The 27,442-nt window shown below is 39.1% G+C and overlaps 1 protein-coding gene across 3 annotated transcripts in view; it reads right to left on the bottom strand.

Annotated features, from left to right (window-relative positions):
• Nucleotides 1-7,657: 7,657 nt before the first annotated feature.
• The window catches only part of slu7 (SLU7 homolog, splicing factor), a 55,377-nt gene continuing 35,592 nt past the window's right edge, over nt 7,658-27,442 (bottom strand). For all 3 annotated transcript variants that reach the window (XM_043703869.2, XM_043703868.2, XM_087995449.1), the window contains 7 exons: nt 26,310-26,377; nt 26,074-26,213; nt 23,585-23,746; nt 16,976-17,080; nt 15,738-15,821; nt 9,929-10,039; nt 7,658-8,521 (listed from right to left, as the gene is read on the bottom strand). In XM_043703869.2, coding sequence (XP_043559804.1) covers nt 8,342-8,521; nt 9,929-10,039; nt 15,738-15,821; nt 16,976-17,080; nt 23,585-23,746; nt 26,074-26,213; nt 26,310-26,377 — 850 coding nt within the window. In that variant the 3' untranslated portion in view covers nt 7,658-8,341. The remainder of the gene's footprint in view (nt 8,522-9,928; nt 10,040-15,737; nt 15,822-16,975; nt 17,081-23,584; nt 23,747-26,073; nt 26,214-26,309; nt 26,378-27,442) is intronic.

Raw genomic sequence — 27,442 nt, 5'->3', positions numbered from 1 at the left:
CACCTCAGCTATACTTCTCACAAGCTTTCCTTTCTTTGGGATTCCAGCAGCAGCTATATCTGATTAGGCAGGAAACTTTCAAATCTTCATGCTGCTTCAGTAGTAACCCAGAACCATCTCTCAGAAGACATAGATCAAAAACCAACTTTAATTCTGGTTTTAACCTGCTGGAGTGATTGACTCTTGCTGAAGTTTCAGGCACCATTCAACAACTGCCAACTACCTTTTGTCTTACTGGAACCAACAATCAGGTAATGACCTCAACGTCTGTCGTTTAAAAATAATGCTCTTCCAAGTCAAAAGGGAGAGGGACATTGTCTGTTAGAGTTTTTTAAAAATCAAGTCTTAGCCTGTAATTAGCCTCCAGCATGGCCTCACAAACCCAAGCTGACCCAAAGTCCATCAGTCACTTCTAGCCCATAATTCAAAACTGATAAAGAGAATAAAATAATGAAAAAATCAGTGAGGATTCTAAGAAATTGAATACCCTCATGACAAGCTGTTTGATGTTCAGACTGAATGAGAAAAATTGTGAAAATACCTGATAGAGAACAATGATTTTCTAATAAAGGGATGGAGTAAGTCAAGAAGAGATTTCCAGAATAATACTGGATCAGGCCAAAGTGCAATTAAATATTAAGTTTTATCTCACCACCACACAGGGGTAAGTGGTAGAAGGTATGGCTAGGAGAAATGACATTATTAACAGGAAAGGTGTTATTACCCATCAGGCAGGTTTCTGGTAAGACCACTATGTTAATGCAATCATCCACATTAAATTCATGGATAGTAAGGACCTTGCTCACAATTAAGCAGACAATTTGGTGGGAAATACATAGATGAGTTGAGACAGCTGGCAAGAGATGAGTTGAGCAAGAAGGGGATCAGCAAGATTAAACGCAATCAAAAAGGGCACACTGGGAAGGAATGTCAATGAAAAATTTGAATGGGTCAGTTTGAGCTGCTGCTCATAATGATCCTGTGCTGACTGCCTCTGTGAACATTTTGGGGGATGTCACGTGAGGTTCAGCTAAGCTGTAGGTTTCTGTAAGAGCATGTCACTCTTGAGACAACCACAAGAGAGAGGAAGGGTGAGAAGTGAAAGATTAAACAAGTCTGGTAGGAAAGACTGAAACAATTGGAAGGAGTCCATACTTAAAAGTCAGAGGTACAGATGTTCAGTCAGTATGAAGCACTGACAAACTGTTTTTTGTGTTCACAGACAAATGTAGTCAGTAAAGTCCAGAAGCTAAGTGTTGAAGGATGTACTTGAAGGTGTTTGCACTGAAACAAAAGTTCAGAAGGTACACAGAGTTGATTGCAGTCTCACAAAAAGTGGTGAACTTGGAAGACATCGGAACATCCGGAAGCAGTGGATGTTTGTCCTTCAGTCTTGCAAGTAAACAGACTGAAGCTGAAAAAAATCAGTTATCCAGTTACTAAGTCATGAGCTCAGCCTGCAATTGAAGTCTCTCAGTCACAGAAGTGGTGGGGAGAAACAGTAAACTGGGCTGGGTTAATTTAAATACCATCAATGAGATTAAATCAGAGACAGATGTTGGGCCTTATGACAGAACTAGTGAGGTCCAGAGTAGAAACAAAATGAAAGGATATATGGCTTGGAGGGGCCCCTGAAGGTGATGGTATTCTCCTGTATTTACTGTATTGTGAAAGTGGTAGAATAGTATATCAATTTCTGAATTTCATTGTGTAATTTTTGTAATACCTTTCATAAAGTGGCTTGCAAACTGGAACAAAATAAACTTAGAATGGTCATTGCCCAGCTGGAGCCAAGCTCATCAAACCATCAATACAGAAGCTGCAGTCTTAAATGAAATTAGGATGTCAATCACTCTGATCTGTTTAGTTTAGTTTACATCTTTTGAGTATATTCACATTGGGATGAAAGTCAAGTGCAGATTATCCAGCTTGAGGGAAAAAAACAAAGTCAAATATAGGAATATACAAAGGAACATTAAGGTGGGGAGGGAGATAGTTGGATTTGAGATCAAATGAACAACAGATTATAAACTAAAACAAAATATATAGCTTCAGTTTCTGTATAAATTTCTAATTTTTAAAAAATATTGCATTCACAGAAGCATTATGGCAGAGCAGTAGATATGACCTATATGGATTTCAGTAAGGCGTTCGACAAGGTTACCTATGGGAGACTGATTAGCAAGGTTAGATCTCATGGAATACAGGGAGAACTAGCCATTTAGATACAGAACTGGCTCAAAGGTAGAAGACAGAGGGTGGTGGTGGAGAGTTGTTTTTCAGACTGGAGGCCTGTGACCAGTGGAGTGCCACAAGGATCGGTGCTGGGCCTTCTACTTTTTGTCATTTACATAAATGATTTGGATGCGAGCATAAGAGGTACAGTTAGTAAGTTTGCAGATGACACCAAAACTGGAGGTGTAGTGGACAGCTAAGAGGGTTACCTCAGATTACTACAGGATTCTGGACCAGATGGGCCAATGGGCTAAGAAGTGGCAGATGGAGTTTAATTCAGATAAATGTGAGGTGCTGCATTTTGGGAAAGCAAATCTTCGCAGGACTTATACACTTAATGGTAAGGTCCTAGGGAGTGTTGCTGAACAAAGAGACCTTGGACTGCAGGTTCATAGCTCCTTGAAAGTGGAGTCACAGGTAAATAGGATAGTGAAGGTGGCGTTTGGTACGCTTTCTTTTTATTGATCAGAGTATGGAGTACAGGAGTTGGGAAGTCATGTTGCAGCTGTACAGGACATTAGTTAGGCCACTGTTGGAATATTGCGAGCAATTCTGGTCTCCTTTCGATCGGAAAGATGTTGTGAAACTTGAAAGGGTTTAGAAAAGTTTTACAATGATGTTGCCAGGGTTGGAGGATCTGAGCTACAGGGAGAGGCGGAACAGGCTGGGGCTGTTTTCCCTGGAGCGTCAGAGGCTGAGAGGTGACCTGAATGAGGTTTACAAAATTATGAGGGGCATGGATAGGATAAATAGACAAAATCTTTTTCCTGGGGTTGAGGAGTCCAGAACTAGAGGGCATGGGTTTAGGGCGAGAGGGGAAAAGATATAAAAGAGACCTAAGGGGCAACTTTTTCACGCAGAGGGTAGTACATGTATGGAAGAGCTGCCAGAGGAAGTGATGGAGGCTGGTACAATTGCAACATTTAAGAGGCATTTGGATGGGTATATGAATAGGAAGGATTTGGAGGGATATGGGCCGGGTGCTGGCAGGTGGAACTAGATTGGGTTGGGATATGTGGTTGGCGTGGACGGGTTGGACCGAAGGGTCTATTTTCATGCTGTACATCACTATGACTCTATGACATTACACATTTTTATTGTTATGCTTCCATGATATATTAATGCTGCATTTGTGTTTTTTTGTAAGATCATAGCATGTCAGAAGAAATTAGTTTAGGTTTCTGGAATTCGCTAGATTCAAGGATTATGCTTCAAATAGTGAGTTTGATTGGGCTTGTAGTACATGCACCAACAGATCACTTGTCAGTCTTTGTTTCATGGATATGGAGTTGAAAACATCTCAGCCATTTGCTGTTTCTTCAGTTCGAGGTAGAATGATCATTTAAACAGCTTGGGATAAATCCGAATGGTACTCCAGGTATACAATTACAGCAAGAACTACAAATGCATGCTTTCTTGCCTATCGACACGTCGTCCTCTGCCTCCTCTATTGCCACGGTGAATCAGACCGCAAATTGGAGGAACACCACCTTATCTTTGGCCTGAGCAGCCTAAAGTTTGGAGGTCTCAACATTGTGCTCTCTAATTTCAAGTAACATTCGCACCCATTCCCCCCGACTCGCTTTCCAGCCCCACCTCCTCATTTCCATACCACCAACCAACCCTTCCTTCCAGTTATCAATCCTATTTATTCCTCCCATTGATCAACCAGGTTATACTCACCACCTGTGTTCACCTATTACCACCTCACCATTCCATCCCTCTCCCCACTCAAACCGACCTCCTTTATCTGCAGCTTCCCCCTAACCCTACCTCCATTCTTGAAGGATGGTTACACCACGAACTCTCACTTCTCCACCTCCTGATGCTGCCTGGCTTGTTGTGCGCTTCCAGCCTCCTGTTTGTCGACGCTGGATTCCAACATCTGCAGTTTTTCTCTCTCCAGTCATGTAAGCTGTGTTTATCTGATTACTGTCGGAGGGTCTGCCCATACTATTGGGCAGACCCAGCTTACCAGAAGTTGGATCTTTTCCAATTGGAAGACCTGAATGTTTGTTGAATTACTTTTGACAGGACCAATACAAATTAGCATTTTATAGAAAGTTAATGCATGTCTATTGCTCTTGTCTTACGCAAGCTCAGGATGCACAAATAATTTCAATTGAAAATTGAAGCTAAGTTGTTACAATTGCTAGTTTATGTACCATTTGCAGCTACTCAAAATTAAGCACGGTTTCTGGAGTTCATGCTTCTTACACTACTTTTACAGAATGCACCCACTTTCTACCATTTTTACAATCATATAATTGTAAAAGAATAACTTAAATAAGGATTAGTTAGAAAACACACTTCAGTTAATAGGGTCACAAACTGAAAGGTGCTGTTTACATTAATTGCCTATTTGCTTCACTTAGTTTCAACTATATGGGATTGGTGCCATTCTAAGAGGCCCACTTTGCTGAACTGTGAAGTTACATTGCAAAAACATTTTAATGTAATTACCTGGCAAATGAACATGAAAACATACATCTATTTCAATATCAAACCAAGTTATTTCAGATCTGTTCAAATAATAATTGGCACACACCAGAGGTTTAGATTAAATTAGATTATCTACAGTTTCTCTTCGGAGGGTCAGTGTGGAAACAAGTCCACACACCGACCCTCTGAAGACAACCCCCCCCTCCTCCCTATATTTAGCCCTGACTAATGCACCTAACACTAGGGGCAATTTAGCATGGCCAATTCACCTAACCTGCACATCTTTGGACTGTCGGAGGAAACCGGAGCACCCGGAGGAAACCCACACAGACACTGGGAGAATGTCCACACAGACAGTTGTCCAAGACAGGAATTGAACCCGGGTCCCTGAGCCACCTTGCCACCCCTTTGTAACCTTGTTTTAATACACTTTTGGGTGATTGCAGCAGATAAAATACACCCTTACTGTGTTACATTAGTTTGCAACTTGTAGTTTATTGCCAATCCTGGCTCTTTTTTACCTCTATTATTTGTGTTTGTTCATTTTTTAGACAAAATTTAGGAAGATATGTCTGCTTTATTTTACATAAGTTTCAAAATGAGGTCAACTAAATTATTAGCACATGGAGGCTCCCTCTACTCTTTCTATTGACTAGAGTATAATAATGACAGAACTGAATTTCAAAACATAAACACTTTTAACATTTAAAAAAATAAGCTAATGAATAAAGTTGAGATACAATAAAATTTAAATATCTAAAACAGCTTTATTAAATGTACCATAAATATTTGAAGTGTTCAGTACTTCATTAAGATGTCCAAATGATATTCATCACAGGAACTTGTTGTCAGTGCAGTTGATCCATTTTGAAAAGCTGCAACCTTTCTCAAGTCTTTTTAACAGTAATATTTCAGTTTGAAAGGGAACATTCTCATTAGTTTAATGGTTGAAATCTGCAACAAATGAACAAATTGCTGGCAGCATCTTCAGTATTTCTGTACTGAACGACACACTCAGAACTCCAAGAGTTTCTGCTTGTTTTGGAGGATTGATGAAAGTGAATGGTAGCAGTTGTCATGTTCTGTCACTACCACAAAATTTGGGTGATTAAGCATGGAGAGCTGTGTGGTGGTTTTAACATGATGTGATGCACAGTGGCAATATTATTTAGATCATATTGATTTGATTTATGGCAAAGACAAAACAGTATTGCTTACTAATGCTCCTTCTTAATCTCAAAATGGCCATCAATTTAGAACATTGAAGGTTAGAGTCATGCTCCTAAACTAGTAAGACAACACAGAATACAGACAAAAATAAAATCAAATGTCATAGATTTAATGAAGAGTGGCCACACATGGGATCAGTTGAAATTACTACACTAAATAAAAGTTCAATGGAAAAATAGGGAAAAAAACCTCCAATTATTTCTCCCTTTAAAGTACTACAAACCCAGTACATCTGAGATTACCTGTACGCTAAAAAAAGGCATTGTTGCAAAAATACTTTTGTAAATTAATTACCCATAATAAAAGAAAGCAAAGCAAAGTGACCTTCAATTATAATGAAATACAAACTATAAAAGTTGAAAAATAATCTTTGACCTTCACTTCACTCCATGTAAGATAAATGTAGATGTGAGCAATTCATGCTCCGATATTAAGATCTGCCTGTTGCAAAGTATGCATGCAATTTATCTTTTGCAGAAAATAAACTTTAATCAGCAGACTTCAATAAAAAGTGGATATTTTTGTCTGTCTTAAATATTGATTCTAATATATTCAAATGAAATAGACAGACATTTCCCCGCAATTCTCTGCCAACTATTTGGTAAGTAGCAATCCACTACTTATTTATTAACTTAAAAATGATTTACCTTTGGTTAAAATAACCACTCAGTACTTACTACAAGGAAACACACTTTGCAGATTCATAATGCTACTAAAGTGAGATACTGGAGATCTGACAATATCTTTGTATACAATGGGAATACAGAGCTTGCATCAGAGAGAAAACCTGCATTTGCCTTCATAGAACAGCATTTTACAAATGTCAGAAGAGGAATAAAAAGCTCATTGCATTCATAATCTTTGAAATAATTCTAGTCCAAACCAATTTTCTTATCATTACACTACATTCATTTGTTTTCTTATTTGTCTAACTCCATGTCTTAATGGCTAACCAGAAAACTAGACATTCGCCCAACAGCTTCCTTCATTATGGGAAAATATTAAACTTAGCCTCTGTTAACGGGTGAAAATAGTCTTTCTTGATTTACTTCACCAATGTCTCAACTGGATTTCTTTTCTGACTTCAAAGAGAGCTAAAGAATGAAACATTATGGACAATACAATGAATACAAGATTACATGGGAAGCAAAGAACGATAAAATAGTTGGCCAGGTTCTCTGTTCCTGATCTCTGTGTGGTGCCTCCTGTTGGAAAATGGACATTGGATGTTCACTGAACTGTATGTGGTTGGGATAGGAGGCTGTGTAGCAGCAACTGTTCACCCATTCAACCCACACCAAAAATAAACTTTAGTCTTCCAATTAATTGTGCTGAAGGCCAAATGGACACAATCCTTGCCACTTTGGTCAACAATTGTCTATTTTTGTTAAACAGTGCAGTGCCTCTCAGCTTGTGAATAACTGTGTCTTAAGCTGCCTTTGCAAAATCAGTCAGGGTGAATGCTCAAAATATGTTCTTCAGCTCACAGGTTCAACCATGGGAAAAACTCTAATGTTATTTTTGCAATTCAAGAAATTTCAGTTAACAGTGTTTTTACAAGTAAAAATCAGAAGAACTATTCAACAGGGGTAGGAAGTCAGGCTTGAAGAATTAAATCATGTTAAACATTTCTTAAGATGGAAGTCATTTTATTAATTACACTGTTGTTAACTAATTGGGAAATGGGGTTCATACGGGAAACATGATGGAAGAGAGGGGAGCATCATAATAACAGGCTTAAAAAAAATCATCCTTTTTCTTAGCTTTTTTGCAATCAATGCAGATTTTATTGTCAACAAAAGGACAAACTTTAAAGTATAAATTCAAGATGGAGCTGAAAATTATACATAGAAAATGTGAAAAGAAATAAAGTACTATAAATAAGTGATACAAAGGAAATTACACATTTGGAAAGAGTCATATCTGCAATTTTATGGTTAGAGCACTTCTGGCAAAGCAAGAATTGAATTTGCAGGCTTCTTAACCTTGTGTTAGCATATGCCTTTGTATGAGTCATGTTAATGAATCATTATATCATTATAACAAAAGAGGCAGCCATTTGGCCCATCAGATCCATGCCAGCTTTCAGTAGAACCGACTAGAAATATAAATTGAATTATTCAATTTACTCGAAGAACACAAGCCCTTGACACTCTGCAAGTACATTAAAATGACAAACCTTTATACAGCTTAAAACTATTTGCCAAACCAAACCAAATCCTGAAGGGTGAACAGTACCAAGTGTCAGTTTCTCCAGGTGGGGGACTCTCTGCAAAATATACAGCATTTGCAAAATAAGATGCTGAGTTCATTATAAGTAAAAATGGAATTTTGTTTTCTTTAACTTGACCAGAAAAGTCAAACTTCTGTAGCATTGGTGTTCATGGTTTCTGGACAGGTTTCAATGATTTAGCCTTGATAGGAGTCGTATACATTACTTTCCAAGGAAAGAAGCCATCGGATCTTCGGGTCGTTGACGTTTCATTCTGTATGCCTCCATTTCTTCTTCTGTAGGTTCCTTCACTTCATATATGCTGTTGTAACCTCGCTTACGTTCATCAATTTGCAAAATTTGTTCAACTTGCTTCAAACGAGCTTCTTCAGCAACCAGGGCCTGAGTATGTTAAAATAAAATATGTGGTAGCAGTTACACAGCAACAATCCTGAAAGCTTAACTGATTTCTAAAGTATGAGAGTCAGACAGACCACAAAACCATGTGCCATGCATATCGTTTGGGATTAGGTACAGGGCTTACAGGATCATCTCCTAAATATAAATGGGTTAACATAGCTTCTAATGCTGGTGTGTTTGTTTAAAGTATTTGATTTTTTTTAAAAAAACACTAATATTATTAGTTCTATTCATTGTGATTTTATTTTGCAAAGGGTGCTCTGGTTACTTCCTATTTCAGGTAAAGAATTAATTATCAGGAGAGTGCAAGCTGAAAATGAAGAGTATTTGCTCTTACAGAAGGTGAAACTAGCCAAGAGGAAATGTAACTCAAAAAATTACTGATTCATGTGAAATCCATTGTATATCATCAATTACATGCAATTTCAACAGGCATTAGAATCTGCTACACTATGTATGTCATTGGTAAACCACAGTCAGTATTTGCGACAGCTACAAGTTTCATCTGAAAGTAAACTAACAGCCAAGTTGCATTTGAAACATACCTCATATCTTCCTTCAAAAAAGGTACATTATAATGCCATAATTGAATAAAAATGGACATTAATCAAAGGGATGTGATATGGCAGTCATTTCTTTTTGTTAGAAACATTAAAGCAAGATAGAGTCATAGAGTTAACCAGCACAGAAACTTTCAGAAGTATGAGGAAAGAAAATTGGTCAAAAAGTGTCAGGTGGGATAAAGAACATCAATGTCAGTACATGCACAACTGTGGTGATTTGATGTAGTGTATTATTCAATATATGTTTCTACTTGCAGGGCAATGAAGTATAGCAATAGATCGGAACTTCAATATTTAAAAATTATGTTCTAAATATTTTTATGCCACATGTATTATTTGAGATAAACTACAATTAAATAAAACTATATGGAACAACTAATGTTTTCTTTACAAAATGCAAGGGTAGCCTATTTGAACTGTAGTCAGTTAAAGACCCCTATTGCTAGGGCTTCTGATAGATAATAAAATTTATTTTATAAATATGGAATAGAAGCTGTCATGCACAGACATAATCGATATACAAATGGCTGCACAATGAACAAATGTTTACGTAGATCACTTCTACATGGATTTTTATTGTTGAAGCTAATCCAAAACAAAGTAGAACCCTGATGAACCCAAATGATGAACATTCCCGAGCATAATGTTGTAAAGTTTAAGATTCAATTTAGTTATTGCATTTATGTAGTTGTACGTGCTTGCACATCAGTGAGACAGAATGAAATATCATTTTAAAAATGTTAATAATGAATTACCTGTAGGAAATGATCATATCAGATTTATGCAAATTCTCTGAAAAGACAAGAAAAGCTGGGATATAACTCACCTTTTTCAGCTTTTCTTGCTTCTTTGCTTCTTCATCTTCACTGTCTGAATCATGACTTTTTCTATGTTTCTTTTTTTTCTTATTGCTTTCTTTAAGTTTTTCTTTATGAATCTATAACAAACAAACCGGTGTTATAAATAATTAATACAAGCAGTTGCCAGATTGCAAATGGGTTCCAATCTGAAGTCCATTCACAAGGATGAGCTTTACATTGTGGTACCGCCGGAAAAGGTTTGAGCTCAAAAGCATGTATTCTTTACTCCTGGCAAAAGATAATGGTAAATATTTACCAGTCATTAAGTTTTGATAGGTAGATATTACACATTTTGGAAGGGGGGGGGGGGGGGAAACTTACAGTGGAGGCCATGGAATAAAATGGAGGCATTTCACCACATGAAAGGACGTTTAAGCTTCATTGACCTATGGCAATTCACTATTAAATGGCATTGTTGGAGAATACAATTAGTTTATAAAAAATTGAGATCTGAGGAAGTGTCACTAGACCCAAACTTTGATTTCACTTCACAGAGGCTGCCAGATCAGCTGAGCTTTTCTGGAAAATTCTGTTTTGGTTTCTGATTTACAGCATCTGCACTTCTTTCAATGCATAGAAAATTGAGATTGGTCAATTAAAATGAAACAAAATAAAATAAGAGGGCCCTGACTGATATTTTTACATCATTGTTAGCCACAGGTGAGGTCCCAGAAGACTGAAGGGTAGTGAATGTTGTGCCCTTATTCAAGAGGGGCTGCAATGAAAAACCTGGGAACTACATAGATCAGTGTGGCTAACATCTGTGGTAGGCAAGTTACTTGAGAATATTCTGAGAGATAAGATGTCCATGCATTTGGAAAGACAGGGTTTGATTAGGAACAGTCAGCATGGCTTTGTGCATGAGAGATCATGCCTCATACATTTGTTAGAGTTCTTTGATGAAGTGACCAGGAAGGTTGATGAAGACAGGGCAGTAAATGTAATCTATATGGATTTCTATAAAGCCTTTGATATGGTTCCACCCGATAGGCTGCTCTGGAAGGTTAGATCGCATGGACTCCACAGCAAGCTGCTAAATTGGATACACAATTGGCTTGATGATAGGAAGCAGAGGGTAATGGAAGGCCGCTTGTCAAACTGAGTCCTGTGACTACTGGAGTGCCTCAGGGATCGGTGCTGGGCCCACTACTGTTTATTATCTATATCAATAATTTGGATGAAAATGTACAAGGCATGATTAGAAAGTTTGCAGATGACACTAAAATAGGCAGTATCATGGACTTGATCAACTCGGGAAGTCAGCTGAGAAATGGCAAATGGAATTTAATATACATGTCTTACGTCTTGCTTTTGGAAAGCCAAATCAAGGTAGGAGTTTCATGGTGAATAGTGGGGCCTTAAGCGATGTAGTGGAACTGAGGGATCTTGGAATTCAGGTGCATAGTTCTTTGAAAGTGGACTCACAGGAAGACAAGGCAGTGACGGCAGCTTTTGGCACACTGGCCTTCAGTCAGGGCACTGAGTATAGAAGTTGGGAAGTGATGTTGTAGTTGTACAGGATGTTGATGAGGCCGCACTTGGGAGTATTGTGTTCAGATTTGGTCACCTTGCTATAGGAAGGATGTTATGAAACTGGAAAGAGTGCTGAAGAAATTTACAAGGATGTTGCCTGGACTCAATGATCGGAGCTATAGGGAGAGGTTGGACAAGTTTGGACTTTTTTCTTTACAGCATAGGAGACCGAGGGGGGAATCTTATAGCAGTGTATAAGATCATGAGAGGCACAGATAGGGTGAATGCACTCTATATGAAATAAGCTGCCATTGGAACTGGTTGAGGTGGGTACATTAACAACATTTAAAAGGCATTTGGACAAATACATGGATAGGAAAGGGTTGGAAGGATATGGGTCAAGTGCAGGGAAATGGGGTTAGTGTGGATGGACATTTTGGTTGGCATGGGCCAGAGGGCCTGTCTCCATGCTGAAGGTCTCTTTGCCTCTCAGCCATGTTTTATTTGTTTGGGAACAGAAAGTAGAAGAAAGAGTCTGAAATTAAGCATATGCAGTTTATCATCTGTAATTGCCAAATTACAATTCTAGTTGCCCTACTATAGGGAGGATGCTGTTAAACTAGAAAGGGTACAGAAAAAAAATGACAAGGATGTTACTGGGACTGGAGGGTTTGAGTTATCAGGAGAGACTGGATAGTCTGGGACTGTTTTTCCCCTGGAATGTCAAAGGCTGAGAGGTGACATTATAAAAGGTTTATAAAATCATGAGGGTCTTGGGTAAGATGAACAGTCAAAGGTATTTTTCCAAGAATAGGGGAGTCCAAAATTAGAGAGCATAGACTTAAGGTGAGAGGGGAGAAATATAAAAGGAACCTGAGGGACAACTTTTCACACAGGGGGTGATGAGTGCATGGAATATGCTGCCACAGCAACTGATACAGGCTGGTACAATTACAATATTTAAAAGGCATTTGGACAGGTACATCAATAAGAAAGGTTTAGAGGGATATGGGCCAATTGCGGCAAATGGGACTCGTTCAGTTTAGGATACCTAGTCAGCATGGACAAATTAGACCGAAGGGTCTGTTTCTGTGCTGTATGACTTTATGACTCTAAGTTAATTATTTGCAAATCAGAACACAGTACTGGACAATGGAAAACAGCTGCTCATAAGTACTGGAAACCTTTGTATGTTAGGTCTCTAAAATTACAACCATGTATAGGATCATGTTCATAAGTATGACTGTTTGTAAGTCAGATGCTTGTAAATTGGGGACCCTCTGGTTTTGTGGAGAGTGCAAGAGGGCATGCCAGGAGTAGCAGATGTCTACCCAGTGAAGCTACCAAACAAGACTACTTGAGTGCCAAATAGCATAAGCAGCAAGTAATAGACAGAGCTAAATAATCTCTCAACCAATTCTGCAGTCCTGCTACATCCTGTCGTGAACGGTGGTGAACAATTAAACAAAATCACAAATATTCCCATCCTCAATGATGCAAGAGCCCTATACGTCAATGCAAAAAATAAGGCTAAAGCATTCTCAGCAATTTTCAGCCAGAAGTGCCCAATGAATGATCCATCTTGGCCTCCTCTAGTGGATCTCAGTGGATCATAGTCTTCAGCCAATTTGATTAATTCCACGTGATATCAAGAAACAGTTGGAGACACTGGGTAGTGAAAAGGTTATGGGCCCTGACAACATTCTGGCAATAGTACTGAAGACATGTGACCCAGAACTTACTGCTCCTCTGGTCAAAATCTTCCAGTACAGCTACAATACTGGCATCACCAGACAATGGGGAGAATTGCCAAGGTCTGTCCTGTACACAAAAAACTGGACAAATCCAACCTGGCCAATTATCATTCCATCAGTCTCCTCTCAATCATCAGAAAAGTGATGGAAGGTGTCATCAGCAGTGCTGTCCAGCAGCACCTGCTCAGCAATGAGCTGCTCAGTGATGCTCAGGTTGGGTTGTGCATGGGCTACTCAGCTCCTGACCTCATGACAGCCTTTGTATAAACATGGACAAAAGAGGTGAATTCCAGAGGCATGGCAAGAGTGATAGTCCTTGACATTAAGGCTGCATTCGATCAACCTGTGGCATCAATGAGCCCTAGCGTAACTGGAATCAATGAGAATTGGGGTAAATTCTCTGCTGGTTGAAGTCATATCTGGTACATAGGAAATGGCTGTATTTGTCGGAGGTCAGTTATCTCAACTCCAGTACATCACTTCATAAGTTCCATAGTTAGTGTCCTAAACCCAAACATTTTCAGCTGCCTCATCAATGACCTACCCTCCATCATAAGGTTGGAAGTGAGATATTCACTGATAATTGCATAACGTTCAGCATCATTCCTGATTCCTCAGATACTGAAGCAGTATCTGCATGTTCAAAATCTGGACAATATCCAGGCCTGGACTGATGAGTGGCAAGTAACATTCATGCCACACAAACGCCAGGCAATGATTATGTCTAATAACAGACAACGTAACGACCGCTCCTTGGCATTCAATACTGTCACCATCTTGAAATCCCCTACTATCAACAACGTTTGGGTTACCATTGACAAGAAACTCAACTGAATTTGTTTCACAAGTATAGCAACTGCAAGAGAAAGTAGAGGCTAGGAATACTATGGTGAGTAACTCATCACTTGACTCTCCAAAGCCTGTCCATCATCCACAAGGGATGAATCAGGAATATGATGGAAAATTTCTCTGTCGCCTGCAAAGATGCAACTCTAATAACACTCAAGAAACTTGACCCCATCCAGGACAAAGTAGCCCTCTGGACTGGCAACACATCTATAAACACCCACTCCCTCTACCATTGTAGTTCATCCACAAGATCCACTGCAGAGATTTCCCAAAGATCCTGAGACAGCACCTTCTAAACCCACAAGCATATCTATCCAGGAGTTCAAGATACATGGGAACACCACCACCTGCAAGTTCTCTTTCAAGTCACAAACCATCCTGAGTTGGAAATATATCACCATTCCCTTCCTGGAATTCCTTCACTGACTTACAACAAATGGACTGCAGTGGTTCAAGAAGGCATCCCTAGTTGCCCATGAGAAGGCACTACCTTCTCATGGGCAACTAGGGATGAGCAATAAATGCTAGCCAGCCAGCGATACGATTTCCACAAACGAATAAAACAAAAAGCCAATTCCTTTTAAAGTTCATATGTTGGTCGCTGACTTGTTGCAACACTTGCTGTGTTTCACTGCACAAGAAATAGAAATGTGCCCTGATGCTCAAGTTTATTTTATTTCCTCTTCAAGTGCCACAAACACCAAATAGGTTTTAGTTAACAAGATCTAAGAGCGTCTATAGTCGTGGTCAGATTGTATCTGCGAATGCTGCAAGCTTATTAATTATGCGAGTCCTACATAATGATCTAACTTGGTCTGCCGAAGGGCCAAACTCTATTTAGGATAATACTATTCAAGTAAACGTCTGATTCAGAGGGTGTCCTTGTACCAGATTAAATATCACATAGACATCATCTTTGTCACGAGGTGACTTATTTAATTATTTGAAGGTCACTGAATAGGATGCAGAGTGAACAGAGGTCCAAATATACCTCAACCACAATGGAAGCCTACTCCCATATTGTTGCCATTATTCTGAATCACACATTAGCCACTTAGTCAAGTGAGTTAACCAGTACCTCACTTTATGCTATAACATCATAAAGCTCTGCAAGTGGCAAAACAAAAACAATTTGCACTGCTTGGAAAACTTGATTTGTACCTAACAGAAGATGAATAAAATCAAATATTCAGCTGGGAGGCAGTATTTCTTTGAGACAGCCCTGCAAAGATACCACTGGAAGTCATGAACCTGCTGCTGAGTATTCAAACATTATCAACCAGTATTAAAAACAAGGGAAATTATGTAGAAATTCAAAAATTCAAACAGTTACTTGAATATTCAAGTAGTTGTATAATAAAACAAAACTGAGGTTTCTAAAGCTTTCTACTATATTTGGATAAAGTGTTGTGCAAAAATGGTAATAAAAACAGAAACTGCTGCAAAAAGCTCAACAGGTTTGGTCACATCCATGGTGAGAAATCAGGATTAGTGTTTCAGGTCAAGTGACCCTTCCTCAGAACTCTCTTCAGTTCAATCAAAAGAAAGCTTAATTATATCTTGACCGAGTTTTTGAGGGTCACCCAACCTTAAACATTAATTCTGATTTCTCTCCACAGATGCTTTTCCAGTAATTTCTGTTTTTGTTTCTGATTTTCATCTGCGGTTCTTTTAGTTTTTATGTGAAAGTGGTACTTGCCTCCATTAAAGTTTTTGGTATGCTCTCATGTACTTCCTGGATAGAACTGGGGATCTCATTTAGAAGCTCTGATTGATCCTCCACCTATATGAGAAAGAAAAGAGCAAAATATTGATGAAGATTGAAATCTAGCTTTGAATCTACCAATAAATAGACAATGTTGTGAGTACAGCAGTCCAACAGAACCAAGAGTGATTTTTAAAAAATCATTAACGAGATGACCATCTCGAACTGCACGTTTGGAGTCACATGTCAATCTGACTAGGTAAAGTTGGCAGATTTCTAACCCTAAAGGGTATTCGTGAGCCAGAAGAGCTTTTACAATTGACAATGGTGACATGGTTGCTATTAGATTAAGCTTTAAATGCAGGTTTTGTGTTGAATTCAAATTTCCCCATCTACCATGTTATGAAGTCTGGATTATTACTGGATTATTATAACATTAGCACTAGAACACTACCACCGCCATTAATACATGCTAATTGATTATTTGTAGACCTTTCAACAGAATCAGAAAATAACATTAATTTAAATCTAAAATTAATGTTTTGTCATTAAAGTTTCAGTTTATCTTTACTATTCGTATTTTTAGCTTCTGCACTTCAGTAGAACCCTAAAACTCTCTATGTATCTAAGGTATGAACTTACAACTTCAGTTTCCTTCAACTATTGGTTTTATTATGTCATCTTTCTCTGTCATAATGTCAATGCAGGTCGTCACTTAATAAATCATGTTCAACTCCATTCGGAATTCCTTGGATGAAGAAGTGTCCTATATCAGACTACAGCAGGATCTAGATAGCATTCAGGTTTAAGCTTAAAGTGGCTGATAGTGATCAGTTCAAACAAGAGAAAGCTTAATAATTTCTTGACTTAAATGGCATAACTATTAGCATTTTCTATACTAGAAGCTTATCTGGACTGTCCACATTAACTCTATGGTTTCAGGAATGGAGTGGATCATGGTTAGCTTGCAACGAGTGGCTCACTTCCAAACCTATTAAACCTCTTCTACCATTTACAAAGCTGAAGTCAGGAGAATGATGAAATATTCATCAAAGATTAAATTTTGAATCCATGTATGAAGATGCAATTCCAGCTTAAATATGAACCAAATAGCTTATTGACTTGAATAATTAAAAATAAATTAGAAGTACACAAGATTGCATTCGAACTGCTGAAAAATTACATAATTTTGTGAGGAAACATTGACAAGTCTGAAGAATTTCAGTACTTACAGCAATCTGTTTTCCTGCTTCTCCTGTACAATAAGATGTTTTGATAAATGAGTGACAACACTTATATCCCCATTTCCCTTCCTTCCAGTAGGAGCCCCAAACAGCCTGAAAAATAACACAAGTGAAATATCAAATGAAAACAAATGTCTACAAAATAAAGCATCTGCAACCAAAAGATTTGAAAACTCATTACATTGCATTAGAATTACAAATTTATAGGGATATATTCAAAGCTATTTAAGAAAGTAACATGTACAAAGTTAACAGAGAAGTTCAAAAATTGAGACACTTCTTGAGCGAATAGGCAGCTTCTTACATAAGTTTTGGACTACCAACTGGGTGCACAATCTGATATTTATTACCTTCCCATAACAGCCAAACATGACAATTTTGTCACTGCTGTAATACTAAAAATTATTTTGGAAAAACATTGATTAATTTGAAGTGGAAGTAACACTTCTCTGATACTACAAGAAATGGACCAAACAAATATAGTCCCATGCATACAAACAAAAGGAAAACACTGCTGATTCTGCAAATCTAAAATTAAAAACCTGAAAACAGTAAGCAGGTCCAGCTGCACTATTAGAGGGAGAAACCGAGTTAACATTTCAGGTTGATGATTTTTCATCTAATTTAGTAAGTCGAAGGAGAGGGGTCGATGGTAAAAACGAACAACATTGAAGGTCTGTGTAGGTTTTAAGACAGAAGAGATTAAATGAAAAAAGGGTTGGTGGTGTAAGACTAGACAGAGTGATAATGTTACATGTAAAAGAAATGTCTTGTGGAAGTGTGGAGGGCAGAACAATGAACAACTACCACCTGAAAAGAGGCATCTCCACTGCAGCAGCAGGGGTGGTGACAGCACCGAACAGAGTACTGCCAGGAAGGCAAACCTTTCCTGGTAAATACTTGCCTTGTGAATAAGCAGTCTTATTGCAGCAGCAGGAGTGGTGAAAGCACAGACCAGGGGCTGCCGGGAAGAGGAACGGACAGAAGATTCTGTGGTGGCGAACGAGACTCCTGGATGGTATGTTGCCTCCCAGCTGCCAGGGTCAGGGACGTCTTGGATCGAGTCTACAGGATTCTTAAGGGGGAGGGAGAGCAGCCAGAAGTTGGAACTTCTGTACTTGGAACTACGAGATTGTGGTCATTATGGAGACTTGGATACCACAGCAGGAAGAATGGTTGTTGGACGTTCCAGGGTTTAAATGTTTCAAAAGGAATAGAAGGGGAGGTAAAAGAGGTGGGGGAGTGGCATTGCTAATAAGGAATAGTACAGTGTGGGTGGAAGTAAGAAACAGGGAAGGAGCAGTCACATTATTGAGAGTTTTCGACAGACCTCCCAGTAACAAGAGACACAGAGGAATAAATTGGGAGGCAGATTTTGGAAAGATGCAGAAGTAACAGGTTTGTTGTAATGGGTGACTTGAACTTCCCTCATATTGACTGAAACCTTAGTTCAAATAGTTCGGAGCAGCTTTTGTCAGATGTGTCCAGGAAGGATTCCTGATACAATATGTAGATAGGCTGACTAGAAGTGAGGCCATATTGAATTTGCTGCTCGGCAATGAACCAGGCCAGGTGTCAGATCTCTCGGTGGGAGAGCATTTCGGTGATAGTGATCACAACTCCCCGACCTTTACTGTAGTTGTGGAGCAGACAGTATGGGAAAGTATTTAATTGGGGGAGGGGGAAATTACAATGCTAATAGGCAGGAATGGAGCACCTAAATTGGGAACAGATATTCTCAGGAGTGTATAACAGAAATGTGGAAGTTGTTCAGGAAGCACTTGCTGATAGTGCTGGATAGGGTTTTCCCACTGATGCAAGGAAGGGCTGGTAGGGTAAAGGAACCTCAGGTAATAAAGGGATGTGGAACATCTGGTCAAGAGGAAGAAGGAAGCTTACTTAAAGTGGAGGAGGAAAGGATCATTCAGGGCTTCAGAGGGTTGCAATTCAGCCAGGAAGGAACTGAACAATGGACTTACGAGAGCCTGAAGGGGACGTGAAAATGCTTTAGCAGGCAGGATTAAGGAAAACCCTAAAACATTCTACACTTATGTGAGGAACAACAGGTGGCCAGAGTGAGGGTAGGGCCCATCAGGGATAGTGGAGAGAACTTGTGCTTGGAGTCGGAGGTGGTAGGGAAGTCCTTAATGAATACTTTGCTTCAATATTCACTACGGAGTGGGACCTTGACATTTGTGAGCTCAGCATGAAACAGGCTGATGTACTTGAATAGGTTAATGTCAAGGAGGATGATGCGCTGAAAATTTTGAAAAACATAAGGGTAAGTCCCCTGGGCTAGATAGGATATACCCAAGGTTTCTACAGGAAGTGAGGGAAGAGATTGCTGCGTCTTTGGCACTGATCTTTGTGTCTTCACTGTCCACTAGAGTAGTGCCAGATGACGTTATTCCCTTATTCAAGAGAGGGGATAGAATTCTGGGAATTATAGACCAGTCAGTCAGCCTCATGTCTGTGGTGGGTAAATTATTGGAGAGGATTCAGAGAGACAGGATTTGTGATTACTTGAAAAACCACAGTTTGATTAGAGATAGACAGTATGGCTTTGAGAGGGGCAGGTCATGCCTCACATGTCTTACTGAATTCTTTGAGGATGTGACAAAACACACTGATGAAAGTAGAGCACTGGATATGGTGTGCATGGATTATAATAAAGCATTTGATAAGCTTCCCCATTGTAGGCTCATTCAGCAAGTGAGGCAGCATGGGATACACATAAATTAGGCTGTGTGGATACAGAATTGGCTGGCCTATAGAAGACAGAGGGTAGGAGTGGATGGAATGTATTTAGCCTTGAGCTCAGTGACCAGTGGTGTTTCGCAGGGATCTGTCCTAGGACCTCTGCTCTTGGTGATTTTTATAAATTACTTGGATGAAGAAGTGGAAGTAGAAGAATGGGTTAGTAAGTTTGCTGATAACACTAAAGTTGGTGGAGTGGTAGATAGTGTGGAGGGCTGTGTAAGTTGCAATTGAACATTGACAGGATACAGAACTGGGCTGATAAGTGGCAGACGAAGTTCAACCTGGAAAAGTGAGAAGTAATTCATTTTGAAAGGTCGAATTTGAATACACTGTTAAACACAGGATTCTTAGCAGTGTGGAAGAACAGAGGGATCTTGGGGTCCATGCCCATAGATTCCTCAAAGTTGCCATATTGAAAGGGATGTTAAGAAGGCGTACCGTGTGTTGGCTTTCATGAGCAGGGGGACTGAGTTTAAGAGCTGCGAGTCTACAGCTCGAGAGAGCCCTGGTAAGACCACACTTGGAATATTGTGTTCCATTCTGGTCACCTCATTATAAAGGATGTGGAAGCTTTAGAGAGGGTGCAAAGGAGATTTACAAGGATGCTGCCTGTACTGGAGGGCATGTCTTATGAAGAAAGGTTGAGGGGGCTATGGCTTTTCTCATTTGAGCGAAGAAGAATGAGAGATAACTTGATAGAGGTCTATAAGATGATGAGGGGCACAGATAGAGTGAATACTCAGCCATTTCTGCTGTGGGGAAAGTCTACCACAAGGGGGCATAATGTCAGGTGATTGGAGGAAAGTTTAGGAGAGTTGTCAGAGGCAGGTTCTTTACACAGAGTGGAAATACACTGCCAGCAGTGGTAGTAAAGTCAGATATTTTAGGGACATTCAAGTGATTCTTGGATAGGTATGTGGATGATAGTAAAATGAAGGGTATATAGGATAGTTTGATCTTAGAGTTGGATAAAAGGTTGGCACAACATTGAGGGCCTATACTGTGCTATGAAAAATAAGCTGAGACTAAAATGCAGCAGAGGTTTCAGTCTGAGATTGATGAACTCAATGTTGAGATCCTAAGGCTGTGAAGTGTCCAATTGAGAGATGAAATGCAGCTCTTTGAGCTTGTGTTGAACTTCTTTAGAAAAGTGTACAAGGCTAAGGATGGAAGAGTCAGAGTAAGAACAAGATAGAGAATTAAAATCACAGGCTCAGCGTCACCCTTGTAAACTAAATAGAGGTATTCTATAAAGCAGTTACATAATCTGTATCCAGCTGCCTCAGTGCATAGCAGATTACATTGTAAACAGAGAATACAGTACCCTAATTAGAATGTTAACAATGAAGAGGAGTCTAGAAACTTGGATGGAATGAAAAGGATGTGATAAAAAGTTTGCATTTTGCAATTCCATTGAAAGTGCCAAAGGAAGGAGGGATGATATTGGGGTTGATTTCAGGTGTGGACTGTCAGTGAAGGTAATAATCCCTTCAGAAAGGGAACAGAGACACATGTATTTATAGAGTCATAGATACAAACAGTATGGAAACAGACCCTTCGGTCCAACTCATCCATGCTAAGCAGATATTCTAAATTAATCTCATCCCTTTTGCCAGCACTTGGCCCTTCTTCACTCTCCTATCTACCTACAACTCCATTTTGAAGGAAATATGAATCTGCATACCAAGGTTCTGGAAACCTAGCGAAGTGATTGCTGGGCCCTTTGCTGAGATATTTTGACCATCGATAGTCATAGGTGAGGTGCCAGCAGACTGGAAGTTAGCTAACATGGTGCCATTATTTAAGAAAGATAGTAAGGAAAAGCCAGGGAACTATAGACTGGTGAGCCTGATGTTGGTGGTGGGCAAGTTGTTGGAGGGAATGCTGAGGGGCAAGATCTATGTTTATTTGGTTAGGCAAGAACTGATTAGGGGTAGTCAACACAGCTTTGTGCATAGGAAATCATCCCTCACTAAGGTTTTTTTGAAGAAGTAACAAAGAGGATTGATGAGGACAATGTGGTGGACGTGATCTATATGGATTTCAGTAAGACGTTCGACAAGGTTCACCATGGTAGACTGATTAGCAAGGTTAGATTACATGGATTATAGGGAGAAGGAACCATTTGGGTACAGAACTGACTTGCATGTAGAAGACAGAGGGTGGTGATGAAGGGTTGCTTTTCAGACCGGAGTCCCTATTTGTTTGTGGTGTCCCTCTTGAGGTGGTCAAAATGCCAGAGGATGATCTGTTGAGTACTCAGGTTGATTACATCGAAGTTGAGCACAAAGGAAATCCACTTGTGTTTCTGAAGGAAGAAGCAGTAAGTAGAGAGGAGGGAAATAGGGCAAAAACAGAAAAATCCTATTAACTACTGTGAAGATAAATCTTTTGTTGAGAAAAAGGAATTACATATCAGAAGTATTAATACGGAAGGATGCATCATCAGAACAGATGTGATAGAGATGAAGACATCAGGAGAATAAAATGGACTTTTTCCAAGAAATGTTGTGTCCACTCTATTTCTGAACCCTTCCCCATTGAACCATGAAAAGGTTCTTCAATGGACTGCTTATCCTATATCAAGTTCTTGTTGATATTTCTATCCCTCACTATGAATTGTCCAATAAACCGCACTTAAACAGGTGATCTACTTCACATGCCCATCAACATTAACCTTCATCTCAAACAACAGTATATAATTTATAAATTTAATGTGGACACCTTTTGTTCTTTTTCATAGAAGGTGCAGGCATCAATAGCTGGCTTGCATTTGAGCTAATACCTCATTATCTTCAAGAGATGGTAGTAAGCTGCTCTCTTGAACGAGGACAGGTAGATAGTGCATTTAGAAAGACATATGAGATACATGTCTTTATTAGTCAAGGCTGAGAGAGTTCAAGAGAAGGGAGATAATACCAGACCTGTATAAAAAGGAATTGTGAGGCCACAACAAATTATGTGTGTGCAGTTCTGAAATTGACCTTATAGGAAGATATGATTGCACTAGACAGAATGCTAAGGAGATTGATCTGGGCTGAAGACAAAGTTTGTTTTCCTTGGAACAGAAGAATACGGGGTGGGGGGAATCCATGGTTGAGATATTTAAATTAAATGAGTGCCACAGACACCGTAGATAGGAAGAAACCTTGTCGAACGTCTTACTGAAATCCATACAGATGGAGGGATCAATGACCAGGGGTATAGAATTAACATTAAGGTGCAGGATGTTTACAGGGGATGTGAGGAAAACATTTTTCACTCAGAGGGTGATGGGAATCTTGAACTCACTGCCTATAAAGAGTATTAGAGGCAGAAACCCTCAATGTTTAATTAGAATTTAAATGTACATTTGCAATGTGAAGGCATACAAGGCTATGGGCCAAGTGCTAGAAAGTGGAATTAGAAACGTTAGGTGGTTGTTTTTGACTGGCGCAGACTTGATGGGATGATGGGCCTTTTTCTGTGCTATAGACCTCTATAACATCATGAGGTCAAAATTCAACATGAATGCAAGTTTCTTTTCTCCTCAGTATAACTAATCTTCGATATTGCATGGGTTTGCCAAGATCAGAATCCTGATGAAGAACTTCCAGTTAAGTGGGAAATAAAGCAGTACCAGGCAAGGACAGGTCTAAATGGGGAGCAAGGTGCAGTTTTATGAGGCATTGAGATACCAAGATGAGATATGGGGACAGAAGCAGCAGCACTGATTGATAATGAAATACAAATTCCATCACATTAATCTTTAAAAGAACTGTTAACATTAATCAGAAATTTCTAAGATCAAAAGATCAAAGTACGTGGAGTTCTTTTAACCAAAACTCATTCACTTACTGTGTGGTTACCAATCAGGACATCCTCTTCGTACTTTGAACGCACAACTGCTTTCTCTTGGCCTTTTAAGACAGCACCATGTCTTGAATATTCCACATAATCCTCTGTTTGAGCTAGCAGCAGTTCACGTGGTGGAACATTTAGATGCTCCTGACCTCCATACTGCACAAAAAATGGTGATTTTATTAAATATCAGCAAATATTGCATAATCAGATTAGGAAAGCTGAACAATGGTCCAAAGTAGCTTTTAACAATTAATCTGATCATATGATTATTCTCATGCATATTAATTTCAATACAGGTCAAACAAGTACAGGTTCACCAAGATTCAGCAAATTCTAACTTGAATATTTTCCCCATTTCAGAAAAAAATGGCCCTACAATCTCCTCATATCTCCTTCACAACTCTGGGGTATAGTCCATCTGGTCCGAGCGATTTATCCACTTTCAGACCTTCCAGCTTCCCCAGCACCTTCTTCTTAGGTGGTAGCCACTATACTCACCTCTGCACAACAACTCTCTTGAATTTCTGGTATATTGCTGGTGGTTCCATTTTGAAAACTGATGCAAAGTACCTACTCAATTCCTCCGCAATTTCTTTGTTCCCCATTACAACAACTCCAGTCTAATTTTCTAGCAGTTTGATGTCCATTCTTGCATCTTTTATCCTTTAGATAGCTAAAATGAACTCTTGCAGCCTTTTATGTTATTAGCAAGCTTACTTTCATATTTCACCTTTTCCCACTTATTTCTTTTTTAATTAGTCTCTGCTGGGTTTTGAAGGCTTCCCAATCATCTTCACCACATTGTATACTTTGTCCGTTGTCCAGACCTGCATTGTCAGCCACTGTTGCCTCAATCCTCCCCTTAGCATGTTTCATCTTCCTTGGGATGAATTTCTGCTGTGCCTCCTGAATTACCCCAGAAGCTGCTCTACCATCTTCCCTTCTAGGTTCCTCTTCCAATCAACTCTGGCCAGCTCCTTCCTCGTGTCAGACTGCATTTAGAGTTTTGTGCGCTATTTTGGGCCCATACCTCAAAGATGTACTGGCCCTGGAGTGTTTACAGAGGAGGTTCACGAGAATGATCCCAGGAATGAAAACCTTAACATATGAGGAACATTTGAGGACTCTGGGTTTATACTCAATGGAGTTTAGAAGGACAAGGAGTGATCTAATTGAAACATACAGAATACTGAATGGTCTGGACATAGTAGGTCTTGGGAAGATGTTGCCATTGGTAGGAGACAAGTACACAAGGAGTCAAGGAAAGGTCTTTTAGAATGGAGATTAGGAGAAACTTCTTCAGCCAGAGAGGAGTGATTCAATGGAATTCATTGCCACAGATGGTTGTGGAAGCCTGGTCATTCAGTATGTTTAAGACTGAGATAGAGAGGCTCTTGAGTATCAAGGTGATCAAAGGTTAGAGGGAATGGGATTGAGAAACGTATTGGCCATGATTGAATGGTGGAGCAGACTCAATAAATCCTTCAAGCAAATTACATCAAAAAGTTATTGCTTTTGCCTTTCTGAAGTTATGAAATAGGACCTTGAAAACAATAGATTTACATTAGCTATTACAATAAAATATATCCAGTGCAATGTTCTCTCCAGAATTAATGGTGATTTTGTCATTTCTGGCAAGAGCACTCAAAGTCAAAGTCCATGAGTCACAGTGACTTTGTTCTTGTAATTAATGGCCCCAAGTAATATCTGAGCTGTTGAAGTCAGACTCTTAGAAGGGCCACTGAATGCTGTTTAAGCTGTTATTAATTTTGTTTGATTAAAATCATGATACTAAATATCCCAAAACCATGTGACAAACTTTTTTTTTAAAGTGATTAGTTAACCAGTGAAAAATACTTTTCACCCTGCCACTGCTGGATGAGAGAAGATTGATTAAAGTTATTAAGGTGAATTTAATAGACAAGAAAATAACACCAGTGAGCTTCAAGGCAGCATTTTTAAATCAATGAACTCAGAGTTGCTCTTGCAGTTTACCCTAACTGCAGGAACAGTTTGTGGGAAACATTTGCCTCAGTCAACTTGCACTGTCATGAGCTGAGATTTCAATTTAGCACAGAAATGGTACTTCCCAAAAAAAAAGCAATAAACAACAAAGTCTCAGGAGGTATATAATGTATTTATCACTTCATTTTTTCTTTTAATGCAACTCTGCCAGTCACACAGCATCAGGTTAGATGAGTAGTTTAGGTTTGTTTGACATTATTACCCTTACAGGTACGAATACAGGCTGGGATATTTTCTGCTGGTGCTGTCATGTTCTGATTAAGCAGGGAGGGAGACGCAATCTAAAATTCCATGTCGATTAGGAACCTGATGACTTTTCAGAAGAATGGACTCAAAGTTATCCAGATGCATATTACCTTCTATTAAATTTAACTGAAAAAGTGCTAAGTCTAATTTGTAAACTTTAAAAGATGAAACTTTCATGAGGCTATACAATCTGAAAATTAGTGGTGTTGTACCTTTTCTAATATGCTCCCTTTCTGTTGTTTCTCAAACTCTTCTTTCTTAACCTTGAATGATTGGTGAAGGACTTCAAGTTTTGTAGGATCAGCTTGGAGATGAACCTCTGAACCTTTCTCATAAGCCTCCCAAGCAAACACTATTGAAAAAAAAAAATCATGAAACTGTATCATAGTTGCAAACATAGAAAGAGATAAGGCCTTGAAATCTCAAATTTAAATGTTAGAGAACGTACATTGAGTCTGGGCCATTTTAACTGTGTCACCCGTGTATCGTACAAAGTTGTCTCCTGCGTAGCCAACTCTAGAATAAAAAAGGTACAACAGAATACTTAAGGATAAGATTCTAGTGATGTGGCACCTCTGGGGGGGGGCAAAATACCTTCTACTCATACGGCACATTTTGCATTATCAGAACATCTCAATACCCCTCAGAGCCATTTAAATATTTTGAAGTGTGGTCACAATTTTAAAGAAGATACATTAAGTAATAGCTACCCAATTAACTTAAAGACATCTACATTTATCACTAGATTGTCCAGTTGTTCAGGATTTGCTCTATTTGGTGAATATGTTTGAGCAGGTAAGCTGCAAATGATAAGACAGAAACAACAAATGTAAAATTTAATCACAAATCTATCAACATCTTTTCAGTTTATAGATGCTGAGCAATAACATTTAACATCTCTATGCACCCTCAAGTTTCAATTGGCAAGTAAATATGCCTCTGTACGTATCCATCCTTGTCACATCAACTTCATTCAATTATGCTCTTTGACATGTAAAAACACTGTTCTTAGTTTAACGTGCATACTGTAGGTACACACTGCTCTGCTTCTGCCAGCTCTTATCAAAACTGAACACATCCACCTTTAGAATCACTTATCTACACCTTTGCCTCTATCTATCTCCGATACAGGAGACACCCATACATTTGTCACTTCCAAACTCAACAATTCCAGTACTCCCCTACCTTCTAAAAACATCAGCTTAGCCCAACTTGGATGTGAAAACTAATTGACATCACTTATGTAATCTGGCTTTTCTTCGTTAAAAATTCAGAACATACATTCAAATCTCTTCACAACCTCATTCTTCGCTGACTGAAGCCTTCTCAAGCTGTACAAGGCTTCTCTCTACTCACTGAAGATTTTCCTTGAAAGTTTTTTTGGCCAAGCTTTGAGTCACTCTTCAAGGTCTCCACCTGTGGCACACTTTGTCTGATTCCCCCCTTTTGTCGGGTATCTTAGAAAAATATTTGTAAGTTAAACACATTACAAATGATGCCCAGAAAATAAACCATTTGATGTTCATGCACAAAGCAGTATATAGTTTGAATCATCTAACATAGTGCCTTTTGTTAGGTATC

This window comes from Chiloscyllium plagiosum, unplaced genomic scaffold, assembly GCF_037043375.1.
Source record: "Chiloscyllium plagiosum isolate Xiang-an unplaced genomic scaffold, Cpla_swu_hap1 HiC_scaffold_16, whole genome shotgun sequence".
NCBI classification, from domain to species: domain Eukaryota; kingdom Metazoa; phylum Chordata; class Chondrichthyes; order Orectolobiformes; family Hemiscylliidae; genus Chiloscyllium; species Chiloscyllium plagiosum.
Note: the sequence above shows the minus strand (reverse complement) of the source record. Positions and strands in the feature narration are given on the sequence as shown.